Raw genomic sequence first — 22,840 nt, 5'->3', positions numbered from 1 at the left:
ATGATCAGAAGTGAACCCCAGCACTGAGTGGAAAGCCCGCCATGCTTCCTCAGACTCTGATCCGCTTCAGTTCTTGCCTGGAGGCCATGGCCAGTCTCTGGTATTTGAAGTAAAGAGGGTCGTTTATGTTAGAGCCCATACTTTCCATAACGTTTAGCCTAAAACAACCCCTGTGTCTATTCCAGTTCATGATTGTGCCCTTAATGACTTCTGTCCCCAGCATTCCTGGAGAAGCTGTCTACTTGATGTATGTTCATAAATCACAAGTTAATACACAGATAGTAGATTGGTTGTTTTCAGTAGTGCGATGTTGGTGAAGGTGGTCAAAAGGTACAAACCTACAGCACTAAGGAAAGGAAAAGAAAAAATTGATCAACTTGGAATTGTTTGCATCTACAGCTAATATGAAACAACTGTGGGATTATGGGCATTGAATCCAGCATATACCTTTTAAACTTCTGTGAAGAGAAGTCAGTGTCAGGACAGGAGAGAAAGTGGAAGGCAGTATAGAATGTCCTTACCTACCTTCTGTAGCTGGTAGGGTCATCTTACACTTTAAAATTGAAAGTAGTTCTCTTTCTTAGAACCCCCTCCCCCCCAAATTCCTGTCATTGAACATTTTATTTTAGTTGGATGCCAGAACAGTGATTTGTACGTGTGCAACCATGTCTATAGGATAAAGTCCTCCAAGTGTAATTGCTGTGTCAAAAGATAAGGACATTTAAGATTTTCATTGTTGTTACCGATTTGCTTTTTTTTCTGCTTCCTTTTTAAAAATTCTTTCTTTCTTTGGCTGTATTGGGTCTTAGTGTGGCACTTAGGGCCTTTGTGCGGCATGTAGGATCCTTCTATGGTGGTGCTGGTGGTTTGCAAGGTTCTCTCCAGTCGTGGTGTGTGGGCTCAGTTGCCCCACAGCATGTGGGATTTTAGTTCCATGACCAAGGATTGAACCCTAGTTCCCTACATTGGAGGACGGATTCTTCACCACTGGACCACCAGGAAAGTCCCCTGATTTGCTTTCAGAGTGATTGCCATGTGTGCGCCCACCAGTAGTGATACAGCTTTCTTTTCCTTATACCTGGGTTAGAAAGAAGAGTCAGAAATGTGGTCAGATTTATAAGTCTTTTTCTTCTTTAAGCCTTGTAAATTTTGTTTTGTTTTTTCCCCCTTCAAAAGAAATGTATAAACTTTTATTCATCAAAATTACAGTTTTATATAGTTACCAAAATGTTTTTTATTCTTAAATATTGGTTGTAAAAGCAAAGTTAGGAAAAAAGAGGTACTATCAGATGTGGAAAGCTATAATGCTGTTTTTTCCTGCATTTGTTCACCTGTATTATTTGAGGAGTTTTGTGTTTCTTGTACATGTCATATGCTAAAAATTTGTGAACTGACTTGGAAGAGATTTGTGACCTGTATATATATATTCGTTGGCTATTTTATGAGTTTGTTTGACCTAAGCTGAGTTAGTAGAGCATACATATTTTGACTTGTTAGCTGATTATTTGAGAAGAGAGTGAAAAGTTAACCGTTTTTCCTTTCTGTATGAGAATTTGACCTTTGGCTAACTCTCTCACTCTAGTTACCTCGTAACTTGATAAGGAAAGATGCCATTTGTGTTACTAGGCAACAGTGCTTATGGCAAAAATGATCCCCAGTTGGTAAAATGGTTCTGGACTGGGAGAAATTACAAGCCCTTGCTGGGGGTGGCTTTGGATGTCCCAGGGTGGGGTGAGTGATATCAGTGGGCCGAGTCTCCTGTGGGGACCCTGGAATCCGGGCTTGTGAAGCTGTTGCAAGAGTGCATGGCTCCTGTGAGGACCCAGGTTTTTGGGTCAGGGCAGGCCCCACACGCTGTCAGTGCACATCTCTTCTTATTTAACACAGGTGTGTAGCTGCTGTGTTGACAGCCTCAGGGCCCTCAGGAGAAGAGGAGCAGGGGCTGTTGGCAGGGTGACAAGCTGTGCTTCCTGCCCCGCATCCTTCTGAGTAGACTGGTGGTCCGTGGCCTGTGGTGTCAGTAGTTTAGTGAGAGTCTGATAGTTTTCACTGAACCTGAGGAAACTCTTACCCACCATGGGTCTTGGTGTAGATTATCAAAGCTGTTGTATTGTTTTTCTTTGCTCTAAAGGTTCTTGACATTTGTATAAGGTAATTTTGGACATTTCTGATTTTTAGTGTGTGTTGTCTATAAAGGTCCATTCAGCTGCAGTTGAATATTGGAGTTGAGCAGATCCGGGTCGTGCACAGAGATGGGAGGGTGATCACACTGTCTCATGAGGGCCAGGAGCTTCAGGACTTCCTTCTGTCTCAGGTAACACAGCTCCTGAGCCCGTTCCATTCTACCCATTGAAAGAACAAAGCCGATAAGAAGTAACATTATTTTTTAAAAGCTGTTTCTTCTTGCCAACTAATTTCTAGTGCAGAGCTTCCTGGGTAGCTCAGTGGTAACGAACCCATCTGCCAGTGCAGGAGACACAAAGAGATGCGGGTTTGATCCTGGATCAGGAAGATCTGCTGGAGCAGGGCATGGCAACTCTTCTTGCCTGGAGGGTCCCCATGGACAGAGGAGCTTAGAGGGCAACAGTCCAGGGGGTCACAGAGAGTCAGAAACAGCTGAGTGACTAAACAGCGATTTCTAGTGCACACTTTACCACCTTTTGGCTAATTGAAAATGTTGATAAACTGTCCTAGATTTGTTTCAACTGTTAGTTTGTATTTAAGATGCATGACCAGTTCTGAGACTACCAAACTTTTTTAATTTCTCCTGTTAGCTGAGATTTACAACACCTCCAGGACCACATGAAAGTGAAGTGTTAATCCAAGAAAACCAGAGAAAGGACGATCAAATACAAAACTATAGTATCCATTCTCCATAATGATGAATGGAACATTTTATGTGTAAGCCCTAGGACAGCGTTCCTCATAGTAAGGGACAGTATGGAAAGTGTTGAGTTCTAGTACCAACTATACCACAGACTTGCTTTGTGACATTGGACAAATTTTTTGACCTTTTTTTCTTTCATCTATAAAGTAAGAACAGTATTTTTCCTACCTTCTTCATGGAGTTGTGATGATCCATTGAAATACTGAGTTATGGGATAAAGGGTCAGTTTTTGAACTGCTAATATATCTTTCACATGAAACACATATTTATATTTCACAGAAATTTTTACAAAAATACTGACCCTCTCCATAATAGAAGCAGTAATCTATTATACTGATTTGCCTCTATGGTGCCTTTACAGGGCATTTGTGACGTATGGCAGCTCTTGGTTGATTGTACCTAAAATAGCTTTGGATAGCTTAAGCACACATGCAGAAGTATAATGAAAGCCTTTTAAAGAACTTCAGAATTTCTAAGAAGTCTAGAGAATAAGGCTTGAGAATGGCTCAGGATCAAAGGAGGCTGTTTGTGAGAACCACGGGCAGGCGGGGCCCCTGCTGCTGCATCCCAGTACCACCACCTTCCTCACCGGTGGCAGATGCACTCTTAATTGCCCTGTGCATCAGTCAGGGTCTCTCAGGGTGGTTTCAGGGTTGTCTCTTTACTAAGGATCAATACAAAAGCTATTAGTGTGACAGCCTCCCAGAACAAAGTAGGTTGGAGAGTGGACTTGATGGGATCAGTGGAAGATACTCAGCTACACTGCTGTTTGAACATTCCTCCAAACTCAGTGATCCAGGTGGGAGGCTCCAGCTGGCCAAGTTCAGCTTGTGGGCTGTGTTCCTGCTGCCAGTGTACAGGAAAACAAGTATCAGGCTGTTTTAGCTTCTACAGTGGAAGGTGGGATCTTGTTCCCTTGCTCCACACAGAGGAGAATTCCTGAAACATAAGATAGGGTTCCTTTGCTAGGCAGTGAAAACCCCAATGAAAGTTCACTTTACAGCCATGATGTCAAGTCACTGCCAAGTAAATACCCATTCTGATTGTCAATGAAGTTTCCTTTTTCATTTACAGATGTCACAGCATCAGGTGCACGCAGTTCAGCAGCTAGCCAAGGTTATGGGCTGGCAGGTCCTGAGCTTCAGTAATCACGTGGGACTGGGGCCTGTAGAGAGCATTGGCAATGCCTCTGCTATAACTGTGGCCTCCCCGAACGGTGACTATGCTATCTCAGGTACTTTCTACTTCTCTGAATGTGAAGAGACCTTTGGGAGTTTGGCCTTTTCACTTAGCTTTAGTAGTTACCATACATAAGAGTAACTTACCTCTGTAGTAGGTGAGTTCCTTTATTAATTATGTTGAGTGTTTATCTCATCATAGCTATTATTCAGAGCAACAGGTTATTATGTCTTTTTATAGTAGTTATAAAAGATGTTTTGCTTGGCAGCACATTTTCCTAGGAGATTATCTGAAAAATGCGATCAGCATTATTACTCCTGCAGTAATTAGGACTCACTTTCATTGCTATGGACCCAGGTTCAGTCCCTGGTCAGGGAACTAAGATCCCACATGCTGCATGATGGGGCCAAAAAATTTTTTTTAAGTTTATAAATATACTGGTGCAAATGTGCAAGAAGAATAGTATCTGATCCTAAAGATGGTCAAGGGATAGAACAGAGAGGTGTTTTGTGAAGCACCTACCATGAATGGGGCACTTTGATAGGCATGTATACATTTTGTCTTGTTGAAAATTTATATCGTTTCAGTGTGATCTTCTTTAATACTTGCTCTAAATATCTGAAAGAGTAGGTAGTTAGACATTCTTCCCCACAGGATCACAGCTTGTGAATCTGTAGGCTTGATCATTGCAAGACCATTATTGATAAGAATTTCTAAATACCCTTTCTTCTTGCCTGAGTTATAAAACCTCATTAAAACCTGAAGTTCATATTCAGAATAATCTTTCATCCATTCCTTCCAGTTCTGATTTTGAACGTTTGACTTTCATCACATTGTGGGTGTATATTAACCAAGTTGTTAAATGATTAGGTTATCAAGTATTTTAGGAAAAAAAAATGATGTTCTGAAAATATATAGAACATGTGATTTTCCTAAACCAACACTCATCTTTGCCACATTTTTTTTTACTTTTTTATTTTTTTTTCAATTTTATTTAAAATTTAAACTTTACATAATTGTATTAGTTTTGCCAAATATCAAAATGAATCCGCCACAGGTATATTGCCACATTTTTGTATTACAAATGTTAATTCATAAATATTTTTACCGGCCTGGTATCTATAAGGGGCTTTCCACGTGCACAGTGGTAAAGACCCCGCCTGCCAGTGCAGGAGATGCAGGAGACTTGAGTTTGATCCCTGGGTTGGGAGGAACCCCTGGAGTAGGAAATGGCAACCCACTCCAGTATTCTTGTCTGGAAAACTATACGTGGATAGAGGAGCCTGGTTGGCTACAGTCCATGGGATTGCAGAGTCAGACACTACTGAGCACACACACAAATACACACAATATCTATAAATTAGTAAATTTTATTTTAGCATATTGAACCTGAAAAGTACTTTTAAATAAGCACTTTCGAGTTGGTAGACAAGGCTTTTTATGCTCATGGAAAGTGAAGTTGTGTGATCTTTGTTGTTTCTAGCTTGGAAAATGAATATATTGATATTTTGGTTTTGCTCCACAGTTCGTAATGGCCCTGAAAGTGGCAGCAAGATTATGGTTCAGTTTCCCCGTAACCAGTGTAAAGACCTTCCCAAAAGTGATGTTTTACAAGATAGCAAGTGGAATCATCTTCGTGGGCCATTCAAAGAAGTTCAGTGGAATAAAATGGAAGGCCGAAACTTTGTTTATAAAATGGAGCTGCTTATGTCTGCACTTAGTCCTTGTCTACTGTGATTTTTTTTTTCTGGACCAGTTTCCAGATTTTTTTTCCCCAGAGAAGTTTCCAGAAACTTTCAGGAATGTTTGCAGATCAACAATAAGCACAAAGAAGAGGAATCTTCTAAAGGAATATTGTTTTTAAAAAGTAATAATTAGCAAATGTTTACTTAGCATTTTAAAACCTTTCACTTTATAAGTGACATGTGCTTTAAAATGCAAAAGTTTATGTACAGTTATAGGGTATACCAACATGGAGAGATGTACTTTTTTTATGCAGTTGACTTGAAATATTACTACATGGATTGACATTAGCTTTTTAAAATATCCCTTTGATGTTGACATCAAATAAAGATTATGGTTAAAAATTCCAGACACTCTGAACTCTTAACCTAAATGAATTATGTCATATCATTCCATTGTTTGTTATTGCTTAAGAATATTTAAACGCTCTTAAGACCCAGCTTTCATACAGAAATTCCCTCACAATGAGAGAAGCAGATCCTTTCTCCTAAGTGCAACAAAGTACTTTCCAACCAGTGGAGCCTGTCCTGCCCTCCCCACTAGACCTATTAAAACCAGCTCTTGTGTTAGTGGATAAAGTACTTTTCCCTCTGATTGTCTTTGTTACGCATGCCTGGGTCTCAGTCCGCTGAGAAATTCCTTAGAGCTCCACCTGAAGGCTTAGAAGGCAGATAGTACTGTATCTTTAGGGTTTCCTCCATTTCTCCTTGGTCTTTTTTCCCACTTGAATGACCTTATCTGCCTTGCTCCACTCCTGCCTTACCCTGACCTTGGCAGTCCCCAGCCTCAGCCGGCAACCCTGGATTGCTGCTTCTGGCTAAAGATTTGTTTCACTAGGTCTCTGCATTTTCCCAGGAAAAATACTAATGGATTAATGGAATACATTTTGCAAAGAATAGATAACATGAATTTAGAAATAGTGCCCCAGCCCTAAAATGTGTCTGAAGAACTTCCCTTAATAAGAAATTTGGATTTATGGGCCTTTTGGTGCCACTAAAAATAATCTGTAAGTAATCTGTAGTTTCCTTATGAGGAAGGCTTTCAATTTTTAAAAGATGGGTATCTTAATAATTTATGACCGAAGTAACTAAAAATCCTTTGTATTTCTGTTTTAAAAGATAAGTGGAGCTTGTAAGCCATGAAATACAATAATACTTTTGTGTTTTTGTGTGTTTTTTGCCTCCTCTGATTAAGCTTCTGCATCTTTCTATCCAGGGAAATTAAAAGATTAATATAAATCTGCAAGTATTTTAAAAATTTCCAGTGCTTCCTAAGTTATGGTGTCCCAAAAGTTGCTTTGCACATTATAGTAAGCTAATCTGTACACATCTGCTCACATATGGAGTCTTTTATGAAGGCTCAAACTGCAGTACAATGAATCTCAAACTTTCAGCAAAGGACTAGTTTTTACTTATTTTTTTTCATTTCCATCCTTTGCTGATTGATACTTTTGGTAAAATACAGTAAAGTGAATTACTGGAGGGACTTCCCTGGTGGTCCAGTGGTTAAGAATCATTCAGGGGATGTGGGTTCAATCCCTGGTCAGGGAACTAAGATCCCACATCCTTAGGGGCAGCTAAGCTCACGAGTCTCAACTGCAGAGAAGCCTGTGTGCCACAGCTGAGCCCGTGTGCTCTAGAGCCCGTGGGTCACAACAAGAGAAACCCACATGCCACAACTGGGAGAGAAGCCCGTGAGCCCCAACTAGAACCTAGTGCAGCCAAATATATATATAATAAAATTTATTAAAAATAGAATTACTAGACAAATCTAAAAAGATACAAAATGAAAGCCCCCTCTTTATTATAATGGACATAAATTGAATGTCAAATATAAAAGTTTGAATGTTTTATTTTGTTTCTATGATTATCTTGTCACAAACCAGTAAAAGGACCAGTCTTGGAGTAGAACGGATGAGAATACGTGCATAATTACCACCCACTCACATATACTTCATCGGAATGGACAGGGGTGATCAAAGGCCTTCCTTGCCCCATTGTTTTAAGGCACGTTCAGAGCTCAGTCATTTCCTGTCTGAGAGGAATGGAAGCTAAGGTAGGCATGGGAAAGTGGCTGGCAGGTCAGTTGCTGTGGCAGCAGTGGTTCAACCTCAGTTACCCACAGTTGGAAGGATGTGCTGTGGCCTTTGGGAGAGAGGTTGGAGAAAACCAATTAGCCCCTCACCAAGTGTTTAACAGTTGGCAAAAGAGCTGTGTTGGAACGTTGGCTCTCCTGCTTAGCTGTGTGCTTGGCAGTGTTATCCTCTCTGAAACTGTTTCCATGCACATAAAATAGGAAGAAGGAATGCCTCTGCTAACCACAGGGCTGGTTCAAAGGCTTAGTTATGGTTGGTGATAGATACTAAATTCTAAGACGTGCAAATGTAAAACGAAGCAACTGTAAAAATCCAGCTAATTATGAGGCAGGGGGCAGATGGACCCCCTTCCCCAGCGGGTAAAGCAGTTGGAGATTCATTCCCTGTTGACTGAAACTCCCAAGATGAGAGCAGTTCGATGATTAAGGGAGGAGGCTGGGCCCTGCCCAGACCACATATTCTCGTTAAAGTCAGAAGACTTCCCCAGACCACACATGCACAGAAAGGCTCCTTGCAAGCCAAGGGGGTTACAATGTCAAGGGATGCTCTACCCAAATGCCTTTGTGGTAGGATCCATCTTGGCTAAGAGATGTGTACACACAAAAGGATCCTGAGATATACCAGATAGGGAATGTGAATGAGGCAAATCAAAATGATTGGCCAAGGGAAAATTGTAAGAAATACCTCTTATAAGTGATTTAAAGTGCCATGAGGGTGCAACTCAGGGACTCTCCCTTTGAGTCTGCCCATGTGTCTATCCACAGGTACTGTACTGTTTTTCCTCCTAATAAATACTTCATTTGCTTCACTACTTTCTATGTGGAAATTCCTTTCTGCAAAGCCTCAGGGCCAGAGCCCTTGTCACTGACCACTGATCTAGTGGCTAGGTTAGGTGCTTTCACTGCTGCGACCCAGCCTCGATCTCTGGCTGGGAACCCAAGCCCTGCTTCAAGCCATTGCAGGCCAAGGCCACCCAAAAGCAATTAGAAGTTGGAAAAATGGTACAGATAACCAGTTTAAATTTTATTCATCAGTAGGAGAAGGTGTTTTAGGTGTTTTAGCATGTCCTGTATAAAAAATTTCTAGATGGTAAAGACAGCACATTTGTGGGTGGAAGATTTATTTTTTCCATGTCCATTGTTAAAGCCGATCTCTCTGGTTGACCTTTCCTCATACCCTCTGCCTTGGTCTTTCATTGACTTTCACTTTCCTACTCTTGCTCTTTGTTGATGCCTTAAATACTTGGAGCTAAAGTCAGCTCTCTTTATATCTCATTTTAGGATGGGAATGAAAAGCAGTTCACCACAGAGAAAGCTTTCATGTTTTCAAAGCAGCAAGCACAGTAACACAGTTCAGTTCACTTCAGATGCATCCAACTCTTTGCGACCCCATGGGCTGCAGCACGCCAGGCATCCCTCTCCATCACCAACTCCCGGAGTCCACCCAAACGCGTGTCCATCGAGTCGGTGATGCCATCCAACCATCTCATCTTCTGTCTTCCCCTTCTCCTCCTGCCCTCAATCTTTCCCAGCATCAGGGTCTTTTCAAATGAGTCAGTTCTTTTCATCAGGTGGCCAAAGTATTGGAGTTTCAGCTTCAGCATCAGTCCTTCCAATGAACACCCAGGACTGATCTCCTTTAGAATGGACTGGTTGGATCTCCTTGCAGTCCAAGGGACTCTCAAGAGTCTTCTCCAACACCACAGTTCAAAAGCATCAGTTCTTCGGCACTCAGCTTGCTTTGTAGTCCAAATCTCACATCCATACGTGACCGCTGGAAAAACACAGTGATGCAAGTGGTACTCAAGTCAGTGACCAGAACTGGGTTTTGCCCTGAAGTTTGCTGTTAACTATCTGCAAGGTCACTTCCAGAAATTTGTTTATAGTCATACTTCACAAAGATCATTGTTTAGGGTTATTCAGGAAGTCTGTAAAAGTGAAAAACTGAGACCAATGTAAACATTGGAAAGAATGACTAAAACTATGGTACAGGGGTTGCAAACGCAGGCACTCGTTTGTACTCCTCTAAAAGTTGAGCCTGAATGACTGGGGAGTTTTTCTACTCCTGATGTTCTGACTTGCCTTGCTTATGCACCAGAGAAACTTCCATGTTATGCTATTTTCCTTTCCTTATTTAGTGATTGTGAACTATTGTTTCAGGCTATACTTGGCCTGAAATCTGGTAGATGAGGGAGAAGTTTGAGGTAGAAAAGTAACATACAATCTGGAAAACTTCCTGATGACTTAGTGATACACCAAGATGAGGCCAGTGGCAGAATCTCTTCTTCCACTCAATTCGATTCATGGCCTCTCTTTTAACCTCTACACATAGTCTCATCCGATCCCCTTGAGACCCAAAGAGAGAGCTTTGGTCTGTGGTAACCAGCCACAGAAATCATACATTTATCCTCTAACTTTACCATCAGATTTCTTTGCCAGAACACCATGAAATCAAAGTGAAGAGTCCTGATAATTTCATGCTGACCTGAAATTCTAATTGGCATTTGTATATCATTGTTGAATAAAAACAGAAAACTGAATTATTATTAAGTAAGTTCACTTTAGTGAGAAAAAGTCCTTTCAAACTGTGAGGTACCTTGGCATATTTATAGACAGAATTTCCTGAACAACCACTGGTCTGTTGAATCAAATGGACCTATGGGTGCACTTGATAAGGTCAAATCTGAAGCTAAAATCCTTTGATTTTACATTAGTAGTGCTCTTTCTCTCTCTCCCAACACTCAGTCTTTGCTAAATTTTATAGAAACCCCACCAATATTAGAAAACATTAAAAAAAGACAGACAACCCAATCAAAATATAGGCAGAAGACCTAAATAAATTTCTTAAAATGTACCAGTGGCCAACAGGCACATGAAAAGATGCTCACCATCACTATTAGAGAAATGCAAATCAAAAGTAGAATGAGGTATCACCTCACACCAGTCAGAGTGGCCATCATCAAAAAGTTTACAAGTAATGCTGGAGAGAGTGAGGAAAAGACAAGCCTACTATGCTGTTGATGGGAATGTAAACTGGGGCAGCCAATGGAAATTATGAAGAACAGTATGGAGGTTTCTTAAAAAACTAAAAACAGAGTTACCATATGATTCAGCAGTTGTACTCCTGGACATATATCTGGAGAAAATCATAATTAGAAGACACTTGCACCTCAGTGTTCATTGCAGCACTTTGCAATAGCAACATGCAAGCAACCGGTGTCCATCAACAGGTGACCAGATCAAAAAGATGCAGTATACACGCACACACAGCACACTGGAATACTAGTCATAAAAAAGAATGAAATTATGCCATTTGCAGCAACATGGAAGGACCTAAAGATAATACTAAGTGAAATAAGGCAAAAGACAAATATCATAAATGTGGACTCTATGATACAAATGAACTTATTAAAAAGAAAGCAACAACAACAAACATATACACACCACTATATATAAAATAGGTAAATAACAAGGACTTACTGTGTAGCACAGGGAACTATATTTAATATCTTGTAATACCCTATTTATTATGGAAAAGAATCTGAAAAAGAATGTGTGTGTGTGTGTGTATAACTGACTCAATTTGATGCACACTTAAAACAAACACAGCATTGTAAATCATTATATTTCAAAAAAATTTTTTTAATCTTACAAAAAAATTGAATTTCCTAAGAGGAAGTGATTCATAGATGATAGTTGAACACCTTAGTTAACAAGAGGAAGCCATCTCGGCAGAAGGAACAAGTCTGATATAATTGATTGCCCAAGATATTTATTTTTGTATATACCACTTGAAATAAAAATTCTTAAGTGAATGAACAATTATAATGTATCCATGCTATGAATTACATTGTGGAGGCAGTAAGAATATTTAGCAATAGGTAGAGACATGAAATAATGCCCAAGAAACATTAAAGGAGAATAAGCAAGTTGTAAGGTAATGTGTATAATAGAATCCCACTTGGCCTAAAAAGAAAATAGTTAAAATATGCATATTGTAGTATGTGTATATATAGATATGTTCATATATAGCAGGTCTAGAAGGATACACGAGTTTATTGAGTAGGACTGAATTTTTCTTTATATATGGACATCAATATCATTTTAATTTTAAAGGATTTATCTCCTTTGTGAACACCTACCTAATGCGTAAAAGGTAGTGGAGATACCACACGTGAAATCTAATTTTAAAAATTACACAAATGCACTTACTTATTAAACAGAAACAGACTCACAGATCTCACACTTACGGTTACTAAAGGGGAAATGTAGAGGGAAGGGATAAGTTAGGAGATGGAGATTAACATATACACACTGCTATATATAAATTACGAATAAGAACCTACTGTACAGCACAGCTGCTGCTGCTGAATCGCTTCAGTCATGTCCAGCTCTGCGACCCAATAGACGGCAGCCCACCAGACTCCCCCGTCCCTGGGATTCTCCAGGCAAGAACACTGGAGTGGGTTGCCATTTCCTCCTCCAATGCATGAAAGGGAAAAGTGAAAGTGAATTAGCTCAGTTGTGTCCGGCTCTTCGTGACCCCATGGACTTCAGCCTACCAGGCTCCTCCGTCCATGGGATTTTCCGGGTAAGAATACTGGAGTGGGGTGCCATTGCCTTCTCCAGTACAGCACAGGGAACTTATCAATATTCTGTACTACCGTATATGGGAAAAGAATCTGAGAAAGAACGGATGTATATATATATATATATATATATATTGGCTTCCCTGGTGGCTCAGATGGTAAAGAATCTGCCTGCAGTGCAGGAGACCTGGGTTGGGAAGATCCCCTGGAGGAGGGCATGGCACTCCAGTGTTCTTGCCTGGAGAATCCCATGGACAGAAGAACCTGGTGGGCTACAGTCCATGGGGTCAGAAAGAGTTGGACACGACTGAGGTGACTAAGCATGCACGTGTGCACGTGCACACACACACACTCACTGGTGAGACTGCCTGCCAACGCAGGAGACTAGAGTTCAATCCCTGGGTTAGAGAGATTCCCTGGAGAAGGAAATGGCAATCTGCTCCAGTATTCTTGCCTGGGAAATTCCATGGACAGAGGAGCCTGGCGGGCTACAGCCCATGGGGTCACAAAGAATCAGACAACTATATATGTATATGTATATATATATATAACTGATACATAACAGATTCACTTTGTTGTACACCTGAAACCAACTGAACATTGTAAATCAACTACTGAGAGAGTCAATTCCTAGGCAGGTTGACAAGAAGTCTGGGGTCCCTGAGGAGAGAGGGGTCTGGGGTTCTCGAGGAGGAGACAGGGATCTGGAATTCTCAAGGAGGAGGAAAGGACAAACATTTTTTCCCCTCTACATTCCTTAGTCTTAGTCACATAAAACGTTTTTATCTTTAAGCCCAGAACTGATAATTACACAACAAACAACTCGGTTTAAACTCTGTACTAAGGGTTACATAACAACAGTGTATCCTGCTTGAGGACAGTTTGTCCTTCCTGTAAACCTTCTGGCTAATCCTGTTCTCTCAAAATGTAAATTATGGGCGTGGGTCTAGTAAGATCTTTACAACCTTGAGACACTCTTGATTATTGTAATAACTAATTAAAAAGTATATAACTCCCTTGTGTAGATTAGCAAGAGGGCACTCTCCATCACCCTTCTGGTGTCTATGTCAGAAGCTTTCTCTGTGCCTTTTTATACTTTAATAAAACTCTGCTATACAAAAGCTCTTGAGTGATCAAGCCTGGTCCCTGGTCCCTGGTCCCAATGCTAAATCTTCGAAGATCACAAATCTGATATCGTTCACTGTAAGCTATCACTACACTACAATAAATAAAAAGTTTAATTAAAAGCAGTATAAATAGTGGGCCCAGTAACTGTGTTCTGAAGGGTTGGAAAAGCTTACAGTGGGGACGGGTGACGGATGTGCAGACAAGCGCATGTACTGGAGATTCACTATCAGAAGCTGAGCTGTGGATAGACACACTGCCCGTAATCACAAGGACATACTCTGCTTTCAGCAAACTGGAAGCATCTGAGTCTTCCTGGAAACTGGGCAGAAGAAACAAACTGGATATATAAAGGCTGATGATGGAGACAGGGTTTTCCTTCGCCCAACGGCCCTGCAGTTTCACTCCATCACATTCGGCTCCTCATGGTTCCATCTCCTAGCATTCTAGTCTGCCACCTCTTCTCTGCCTTCAGTACAGACACCTAGCCTTTCTGAACCCGATAACACTCTCAGGCCTTGTCTCTGCATCCCTGAACTGAGCCAGACATGCTGATAACCTCGCTATCTCTCACTGCCTGGGCTCCTCAGTTGTGTGTGGTTCAATTTCAAATCAGAGGGAGTATGAAGTCCCGCGGGGTGTTTAGCATCTCCCTCGACTCCAGAGGACCAAGGTTCTCGTGCAGCAATCCTCGCCCACCTGGAACACCATGAAATGAAAGAGAAGTGTACATGCTTCTGGGTTTTTGAGATCACAGTCTCAGACAGGACATTCTGTCCACAGGGTACGTACGTTCTGTCCCGCGTCCTACGCACCGTTGACTGGGTGATACACCCTCCACATCCTCGATTTGACCCCTTCCAGAAGCAGGAAGGGCTCTACTGAATTGTAAGTCACATTCTGGAAGCAAGAGCTTCAAATTAGTCTGGTTATAATGCAGGGGAGAATAATGGTGTTTTTCTGACTTGCTGAAGAATATTTATGGTTAGAATCAATGTGATTAATTCCAGTCAATTAAAACTTTGCCAGGCCCCTGGCTCTGGCTGAGGGTTTTGCTTGTCTGCAGCTGACAGAAACCTCTTCTAGGCCTCTGAGTTCTCTGCAGGGATAGGCTCACAAATAAAGGATCGGGGCTTTATTTTTAGGTTTTATTTCAGCCTTTAAAACAGTTCATTTTTTTTTCACAGCTTGAAACATAACTTGCAGTTTAACATGTGCAGTGGCTAAACCTCTATGATTTAATGTTTTCTTTTTTGGAAAATAGAACTCCCAGGCTCAAGAATCAAGAACTTTCCACAGGAATATTCAAACTGGGGGGAGCTTTCAAAGTGCAAAATAGAGACATGGAAAGCTGAAGGAACAACCTTTGATGAAGATTTGGGGTGGGGGAGCAAATTTAATTTATATCTGGATTGGTACGTCTCGCTGGGTATTCTTTTCCACTTCTCCTTTTATACGAAGATTACCACCCTTGACTTCTGAGAAGCTGAGAGGCAGAGTTCTGGAAAGCAGGTAAGCTGTCAAGAGGACAGAGGTTCTGGCAGCTAACTAGATTTAATCCAATTTCCTGCTAATGGGCTTGCTGTGGGAAAAAGGGACAGTCAGGTTGATCCTTTCTGGCATGTCTCATCCTGCTTCCTCATGGTGCTGGAGACCAGTACAAGAAACCTGTCCTCCATGGCGGAGGTCTGGTTCCACTGGGTGCTGCGTGGGGAAAGGGCACAGGTGTGTCTGTGTACACCTCTGTGACCGAGGTGGCCCGTGTCTGTCATGCACTTGGGCTACAAATCAGTCATGCGGATTAGCTGCTCTCTGGCATTCTGAATCAAGTAATGCCTCTGGATCAATGATAGCTCCTGTAACCCCAAAAGATTCCTTCCTGCAACCCTGGAGACAGTATGTAGGCAAAAGCCTCATACTAATGTCTCCAGGCAACTTTCTTGAAGTGATATGGACACTTGGGACTTGGAGGGAGGGAGAAGAGAATGTTCTAGGTCTCCTTCATGTGTGCATGGGTGAATCTGCAGCTGAGGGCTGGGGACACAGCTAATAAGGTCAAATTCCACCAATAAACGGAGTGGTACCTTTGATTTGTAGCTAAGAATGTTGGAGAAAAAAAGGAGAATGGAAGATAAATTAGGCCTGCTTTAGAACTTGCCGAAAGGAGGCTGGCACGGAGAGATACAGGTACCCACGGTGGCCAGTGACTTCAGAAGCTAAGGACCAGGACCAGCTGTGGCCCATCCCCAGTGGACCTGAAGCCCCAGCACTCGAGAGTGCTTGACTTTCTCCAGGACCTGGCATAGCTATCATTGCGTCCTAGGCTCTGGAAGATTCTTCACAGCTTCCTTTAATTGCTCGGAGTGCTCTGTGCTACTGTGGGCTTCACTTGATACTCTAAGGGTGAGGTAGGTCAGGGCCAGGTGTTCCCCAGCCCACTGGGAGCCAGGGAGGCCCTGGCGTGCCAGGAAGCGTGAGTGACTGAAGGGGTAGGTTCGAAGCCCACGGTGACTATCCTGCCCATTCTGCGGTCTCAGCCTTCACACAGGTGGTGTCCCCAGCTTGTCAGGGGGCCGCCCGCATGGAGATGAGCTGCTTTCCTCACAGTGGCCTCCCCTGGGGCCTCAGGAGGGAAAGTCTAACGCTGGAGTGAGAGAGGAAAAGAGGCAATTCTCTCCCTGTCCCTTGTTCCCAATGGTGGTCCCCCCAGAACAAATTTAGCTCTTCTCCCTAAAGCTCCAAGCCACAGGGAGCAGGGGGTGCTCACAGCAGTCTCCATGGGAGAAGCTGGAGGCGGCCACAGGCAGAGAAGACTAGAGCACAGAGAGCATGTTAGAGTGCTGCATGCTTGGTCTGGAAATACTCCCGCCTCTGCTATGGGGCTTCCCGATGGCTCAGGAGGTAAAGAACCCACCTGCAAGGCAAGGAGCCACAAGAAACACGGGTTCGATCCCTGGGTCGGGAAGACCCCCTGGAGGAGGAAATGGCAACCCTCTGTAGTGTTCTTGCCTGGAGAATCCCATGGGCAGAGGAGCCTGGTGGGCTACAGTCCATGGGGTCAGAGAGTCAGAAACGACTGAGCAGAAGCACATGGGCATGGGGACCCCTCCAGTGACCCCCGCCCCGCCAGAGCAGAGTGCAGTGAGGAAGCAGACTGGGCACTGGGCTGCCGTGGCCCCAGGGCTGAACACAGCGTGGGCTCACAGCCCCGCCCTCCTCCTCGTTGACCTCCAGGCCACTGGGACTGACGTGGTCCAATCCAGAGTCCAGCTCCAGGCAGTCATCTTCGTCAACATGCAGCTATCCCAGCAGCAACGTGTGGCTACGGCAGAACAAGAGGCTCGGGCAGGACTGGCCGCGTGTGTTCCTTTCGTTGGAAAATCGCGTCTTCCTCTTGAGGTAGGAATGTCACTGGGTCTGGCCTTGGCTAACACTCTACATCCTGCAGCTCAATCTCCTCTGTTGTGCTTTCTGCAAAGCAAAAGACACACTGGCTGTGAGTTGCCACTCAGCTGGGGGTGCTTTCTTGGTGAGAAGAAGGTAACACGGGCATCGATTATCACAAGGCCCGGAGAATTACCTTTGAGCTTGTGTCTTCTCTTCCTTTGGAATTTATAGGCACACTTATTACAAACCCACATGAGGCTGATCAGCAGCGCGGCCACGGCAACGAGAAAAGCAAGGAAGACAGCGACAAAGTGGAGGTCTTCATAGAGGATCTCTACAGGGTGTGTGGGGGGCGGGGGGGGGGGGGGCAGATAACATCTCTTAATATCAAGTTGGCCTCCCACACACTCCAATTTTCTAGAGGCCCCTGGGGCCCCGGGGGCGTCTCACCTGAGACGTGCAGCACGATGGTGCCAAACCGGCTGCTCCCCAGGCGCTCGGTCACCGTGACGATGTAGGAGCCGGAGTCCCGCACGCCCACGCTGAAGAGCTGGATGGAGCCGTTGTCGAAGGTGCACACCCTGTCCTTGTGGCTCTGGGAGATGTTGGCCTGAGTCCCCGGCTTCCACTCCACGATCTTCTGCACTCCCCAGCTGGACGTGTACTTCCATTCGATGGTGGGGATCCCGTGGCAGGAGTAGTCAACCGAGAGCAGGATGTCCTCTTCCACCGTGGCGTTGATGGCTGGCTGGGGAATGTACAGTGATACGCCCTGACCTGTGGGATGGAGTGCTAGACGTGGGGCCACTTACATGGGCTCGCAGGGAAGTCAACTTCTATCCTGCATTCTTTTACTTAGCAAGTATTTATTGACTGCCTATTACATGTCAGGGGCTTCCCAGGTGGCGCTAGTGGTAAAGAATCCACCTGCCAATGCAGGAGACATAAGAGACATGGGTTCGATCCCTGGATTGGGAAGATCCCCTGGAGGAGGGCATGCCAACTCACTCCAATATTACTGCCTAGAGAGTCCCATGGACAGAGGAGCCTGGTGGGCTACATACGGTCCACAGGGTCGCAAAGAGTTGGACACAACTGAAGCGACTTAGCACACATTACATGTCAGGCTCTCTTCTGGGTTCTGATGGTGACACTACAGAGGTGAATATTATGGACTGAATGTTTATAGTCCCCTTCCCCCCAATTTCTAAGTTGAAGCCCTTCCCCATCCCACCCAGGTGGCTATATTTGGAAGTGGTGTCTCTAAGAAGGAATTAGGGTTAAATGAGGTCGTAAGTGTGGGGCCCTGCTCCAGTAGGATTAGTGGTTTGGCTTTTTGGGGTTTTTCTTGCCATGGCACATGATATATGGAATCTTAGTTCCTCAACTAGGGGTCAAACACACCCCCTATACTGAAAAGTGTGGAATCTTAACCATTGGGCCACCAGGAAAGTCCTTAGGGATTAGTGTCTATAAGAACAGTCTCTCTCTCTCTCATATGGAGAAAGGACCATTTGAGGTCACAGTGAGAAGGCAGATGTCTGCAAGTCAGGAAGAGAATTCTCCTTGGAAACCAAACCATGCCAGAACCTTGATCTGAGACTTCACAGCCTCCAAACTGTATGAAAATAAATCTGTGTTGCTTAAACTCCCCAATCTGCCATATTTTGTTATGGCATCCCAAGCTAGAACACTGAACAAAACACAAGGTTATCACTCGCTATTTCCTAGAGCTTCCATTGTATAAGGGAGTCATACAAGAGTTAAATAAACACACAAGATCACTTTATAAGTGCTTTAAAGATAGTGAAACAGGTAGGTGGCGATGGAGGTGGTACACAACATTAGGATGGTCAGGGAGAACCCCTCTGTGGAAATGAACTGGAGCCAAGGAACAGAGAGGAATAGGAGGCAACCATGTGAAGACAAGCATTTCAGGCAGAGAGGGCAACTGAAAGACTGAAGTGAGAGTGAACTGGCATGTCTGAGGGACAGGAGGAAGGCCAGAATGTAGAGTGCAGGGAGCCAGGGGGAGTTCAGGAGGCGAGGCTGGAGGGCTGGGCGGAACTCGGGTCGTGATGTGGGAGTCGGGGTGATGGGAAGCCGTAAGAAGGCTGAGAAGAAAGGTGACATTCTCCACCGAGCTTGAGAAAGCCCACCATGGAGAATGTCTGGAGGTGAGGGAGCCAGTGTGGAGGCAGGAAAAACAGTCAGGCGGCTGCTGCAGCGGCTACAAATGAAGACAGCCTTGAAAAGAGTGAGGGGGTCTGACTTAGGATGTGTGTGGGAGCAAAGGACAGAACCTGCTGATTACAGCTGTGGGGTGGGCAAGGCAAAGAGGCATCAAGCAGAGACGTCTGCGTGAGCTGGCTAGGATGGTAGATGTTATGATACATTTATTAAGTAGGTGCCAGGCACAGGCCCTGTGCTAACTGCTTCACACACCACTGTGTCTTTAAAGCATCACACAACCCCCTGCAATTCTATCCAGGCTGTAACAAACTCCAGCATCAACAGGTTTCACTAGCTGGTTTAAGTTCACCCTGCAAGGCTGAGATTCTCACAAAGGTGGCCAACTCCAAAGCTCAAATATTTAACCTCTATGCTCAAGTCAAAGGTCAGTGGTTGCCAGTGGAGGGCACAGAATGTAATAAACCTGTGCTAGCCCCCTCTCCCCGCCAACCACACACACACAGGATGGCCAGGGCTGGCTGGAGATGGGGTAGGGCAGGATTCGGGCTTGGAGCCCATGCCTGGGTTTCCACCTCCACTTCCTATTTAACCCCTTTACTTGTTGGGTGCCCAGTTGCCTCAGGGCTCCTGTTGTGCGGCTGCAGGTAACCACATCTGTTAATTTTCTCATTGTTGTCTCCTATCCCCAGAATATGGGCTTCCCCAATGGCTCAGGGGTAGAAGAATCTGCCTGGGTAAAGAATCTGCCTGCGATGCAGGAGACACAGGAGATTCAGGTTCTATCCGTGGGTCGGGAAGATCGCCTGGAGTAGGAAACGGCAACCCATTCCAGTATTCTTGCCTAGAGAATCCCATGGACAGAGGAGCCTGGTGGGCTCATGGGGTCCATGGGGTCGCAAAGAGTTGGACACGACTGAAGCAACTTAGTACATGCACACATATCCCCAGAATATCCTATTACCACTCCTCTCCTAAATCTTTGCCAAGTGGCTGGGGATAATCCAATAGGTTCTACGCTGAAAAACTGGGAGGTAATAATGGCTTTTAAGAATTACAGCTGCCAAGTAACAGAAAAATATTTTCTCCCCAACTTCATTTTTAAAAATGTTAAACTCACAGAAAGGTTGAAAGGCAAGTATAATTAATATCTATGCACCCTCTACTAAATTCACCAATTAATAACATTTTGCCACATTTGCTTTCTCTCTGGAAGGAAGGAAACAGAGGTTAAGTTTCAGGTCAGCCCTTAGAGGGTAGGAAGTAAGTGCTTTCTTCATCTCAGTACTCCCTGTACCCAGCATAACGCCTGACACCCAGCAATTGGCCAATAAGTGTTTGTTGAATGAGTAAGTGAACGACTAACAATTATGTGAACAAGGAGGTGAGCCTTGTTGAAATGTTCTCACAGAAATGTTGCTGCTTGGGTGGTTCGGCTTCCCTGGTGGTCAGTGGTTAAAAATCTGTCTGCAATGCAGGAAACACGTATTTGATCCCTGAGTCAGGAATATCCCCTGAAGAAGGAAATGGTAACCCACTCCAGTATTCTTGCCTGGAGAATCCCATGGACAGAGAAGCCTGGTGGGCTACAGTCCATGAAGTCACAGAGTCAGACACGACTTAGCAACTAAACAGCAACAGCAAACAAAAGTTTCTACACACATAGAAAAAAGTGAAGTGTGTTAGTCGCTCAGTTGTGTCCAACTCTTGTTGGCCCCATAGACTAGAGCCTGCCAGGCTCCTCTCTCCATGAGATTCTCCAGGCAAGAATACTGGAGAGGGTTGCCATTTCCTTCTCCAGGGGATATTCTGGACCCAGGGATCAAACTCAGATCTCCCGCGTTGCAGGCAGATTCTTTACCATCTGAGCCACCATGGAAGCGCTTTAATAGGGATCTCGGGAACCTCCATTTCGAGCCTTTCAGTTACTTTGGCTCAAGAAACAGCAAAACTGAAAAACAAAAATAGTAAGCCCAAGTTTTTCAGATGCTGACACAGCTGCAAACTGGCCAACAGGTCCTTGTTAGTTTCTGTATTTTCTTTTGATCAGAGAAACCTCCTCCTAATCTGACAAATGAATCAGGCATTTAATTAGGTTTTAGGAACAAAGAGTTCCTCCTCTTCCTGGTACACAGAATTAAGAATAAACTGTCTATGGTAAAGATTAATAGGAAAATTAATAATTCTAAGTGTTTAAAGGCAAACTGTTTGTCAATTGTTTAAAAAGTTGAATTAATGAGTAACCATCCCTGCACCATATGCCAAAAATCATTCCAGAACAAGTCCAGAGGAACTGAGTGGCCAGGCCAACATTCAGACCTGGCTCAAATGTTCTACTCAAGGAAGTTATGCAGTAAATCAGATTTCACTTGTAAAATGGATGCCAGGCAGCCATGAACAAGAATGAATTTTGTGTGGACCAAGGAAGATATCTATGACATGGTATTCAGTTAAAAAATAAATTTATAGGCCTTCCCTTTTGGTGCCTTGGTTAGGAACCCACCAGCCAACGCAGGGGACACAGTTTCATCCCTGATCCGGAAGAGTCTGCATGCCTCAAGGCACCTAAGCCTGAGTACCACAACTACGGAAGCCCGTGTTCTCTCGAGTCTGGCCCCACACCAAAAGAAGCCGCAGCGACGAGAAGCTGGCGTACCACACCTCGAGAGAGCCCGTATGCATCAGTGAAGGCCCAGCACAGCCAAAAAAATGTTCTTTTATATTTGTAAAACAGTACGCTATGATCTGATTTACATATGAGTAAATATGTGCTAATTTGTATATATTCTGTATAGAAAAATGTTGGAGTAATGTATGCTCTATTAATAGGGATTATGCATTAGAGACTGGATGGCAACAGAAAATTTAAGTTATACATTTATATCATTTTGAATTTCCACACTAATTAAATTGATAATTTAAAAATGTTTAAGAAACCTTTTAAAGTTCTCCTGATTAGACCAATCTGGTGAGCAAAGTTTAAAAGTTTACCTTGCTCTTTGTATTTACTCGAATTCTTTATGGAGAGAAGAGAAGAACTAAATTTTACCAATTTCCAAGATAGGAAGAGGTCATGAACTGAAGACATCAGCAGGACAGAAGTCACTGGAACCTGAACCAAGGGGCTTCCTGAAAACCTGACTTCCTAGAGCTGCTGATGCCCACTGGAGACCAGTCAAAGAGAAAGTACCAGGCAAGTGCCACCAGCTACCGAGCAGCAGGCTGGAATATAACACTCAGGATGGGTCCTTATTCCTTTTCCTACAAGTAAATTACAGAGGTAGTGCTTCGCTGCCTTTAAAAATTGATTATTTAAGGAGGATATATTCCCTTAAATATATCCTCCTTGTGAGAAAGCCAAGCCAAATCACAATAAAGGATAATACTGTTTAGTATTTGGGCCACAGTTTCGGGAGATAAGAACATGAATTAATGGGGAGATACATATTACCCATTATGGAGGATGCGCCTTAATCAGCACAACTCATTTTCACCTCACTTATCTGGAAAGCCACCTATCCAGTCTGTGTGATCATCAGGAGAGGCCCAGGAAAAAGCATCATTGTCATGAGCCTCCTTATCAAGACTGTATGCGGCTAAGGGGCCTCCCCAGTGGCTCAGTGGTAAAGAATCCACCTGCCAATGC

At 43.7% G+C, this 22,840-nt stretch overlaps 2 protein-coding genes across 3 annotated transcripts in view; one reads left to right on the top strand and one right to left on the bottom strand.

Moving 5' to 3' along the window:
- MED17 (mediator complex subunit 17) overlaps positions 1-15,172 on the top strand; it is a 38,111-nt gene extending 22,939 nt beyond the window's left edge. Inside the window, exons 10-12 of one of the 2 annotated variants that reach the window (XM_005892041.3) lie at positions 2,197-2,314; positions 3,962-4,121; positions 5,592-6,158. In XM_005892041.3, coding sequence (XP_005892103.1) covers positions 2,197-2,314; positions 3,962-4,121; positions 5,592-5,803 — 490 coding nt within the window. In that variant the 3' untranslated portion in view covers positions 5,804-6,158. Of the gene's footprint in view, positions 1-2,196; positions 2,315-3,961; positions 4,122-5,591; positions 6,159-9,184 lie in introns of those variants that run through there. The other variant, XM_070365246.1, reaches the window with a different exon arrangement.
- Position 15,173: 1 nt separating this feature from the next.
- VSTM5 (V-set and transmembrane domain containing 5) overlaps positions 15,174-22,840 on the bottom strand; it is a 30,627-nt gene continuing 22,960 nt past the window's right edge. The window contains exons 2-4 of the mRNA XM_070365247.1: positions 17,455-17,781; positions 17,198-17,338; positions 15,174-17,088 (exon numbers count right to left, since the gene is read on the bottom strand). Of these exons, the coding sequence (XP_070221348.1) occupies positions 17,045-17,088; positions 17,198-17,338; positions 17,455-17,781 (512 nt within the window). The 3' untranslated portion in view covers positions 15,174-17,044. The remainder of the gene's footprint in view (positions 17,089-17,197; positions 17,339-17,454; positions 17,782-22,840) is intronic.

The sequence above is a fragment of the Bos mutus genome, chromosome 29 (genome assembly GCF_027580195.1).
Source record: "Bos mutus isolate GX-2022 chromosome 29, NWIPB_WYAK_1.1, whole genome shotgun sequence".
NCBI lineage: Eukaryota > Metazoa > Chordata > Mammalia > Artiodactyla > Bovidae > Bos > Bos mutus.
This window is presented reverse-complemented; position numbering and strand designations above follow the sequence as displayed.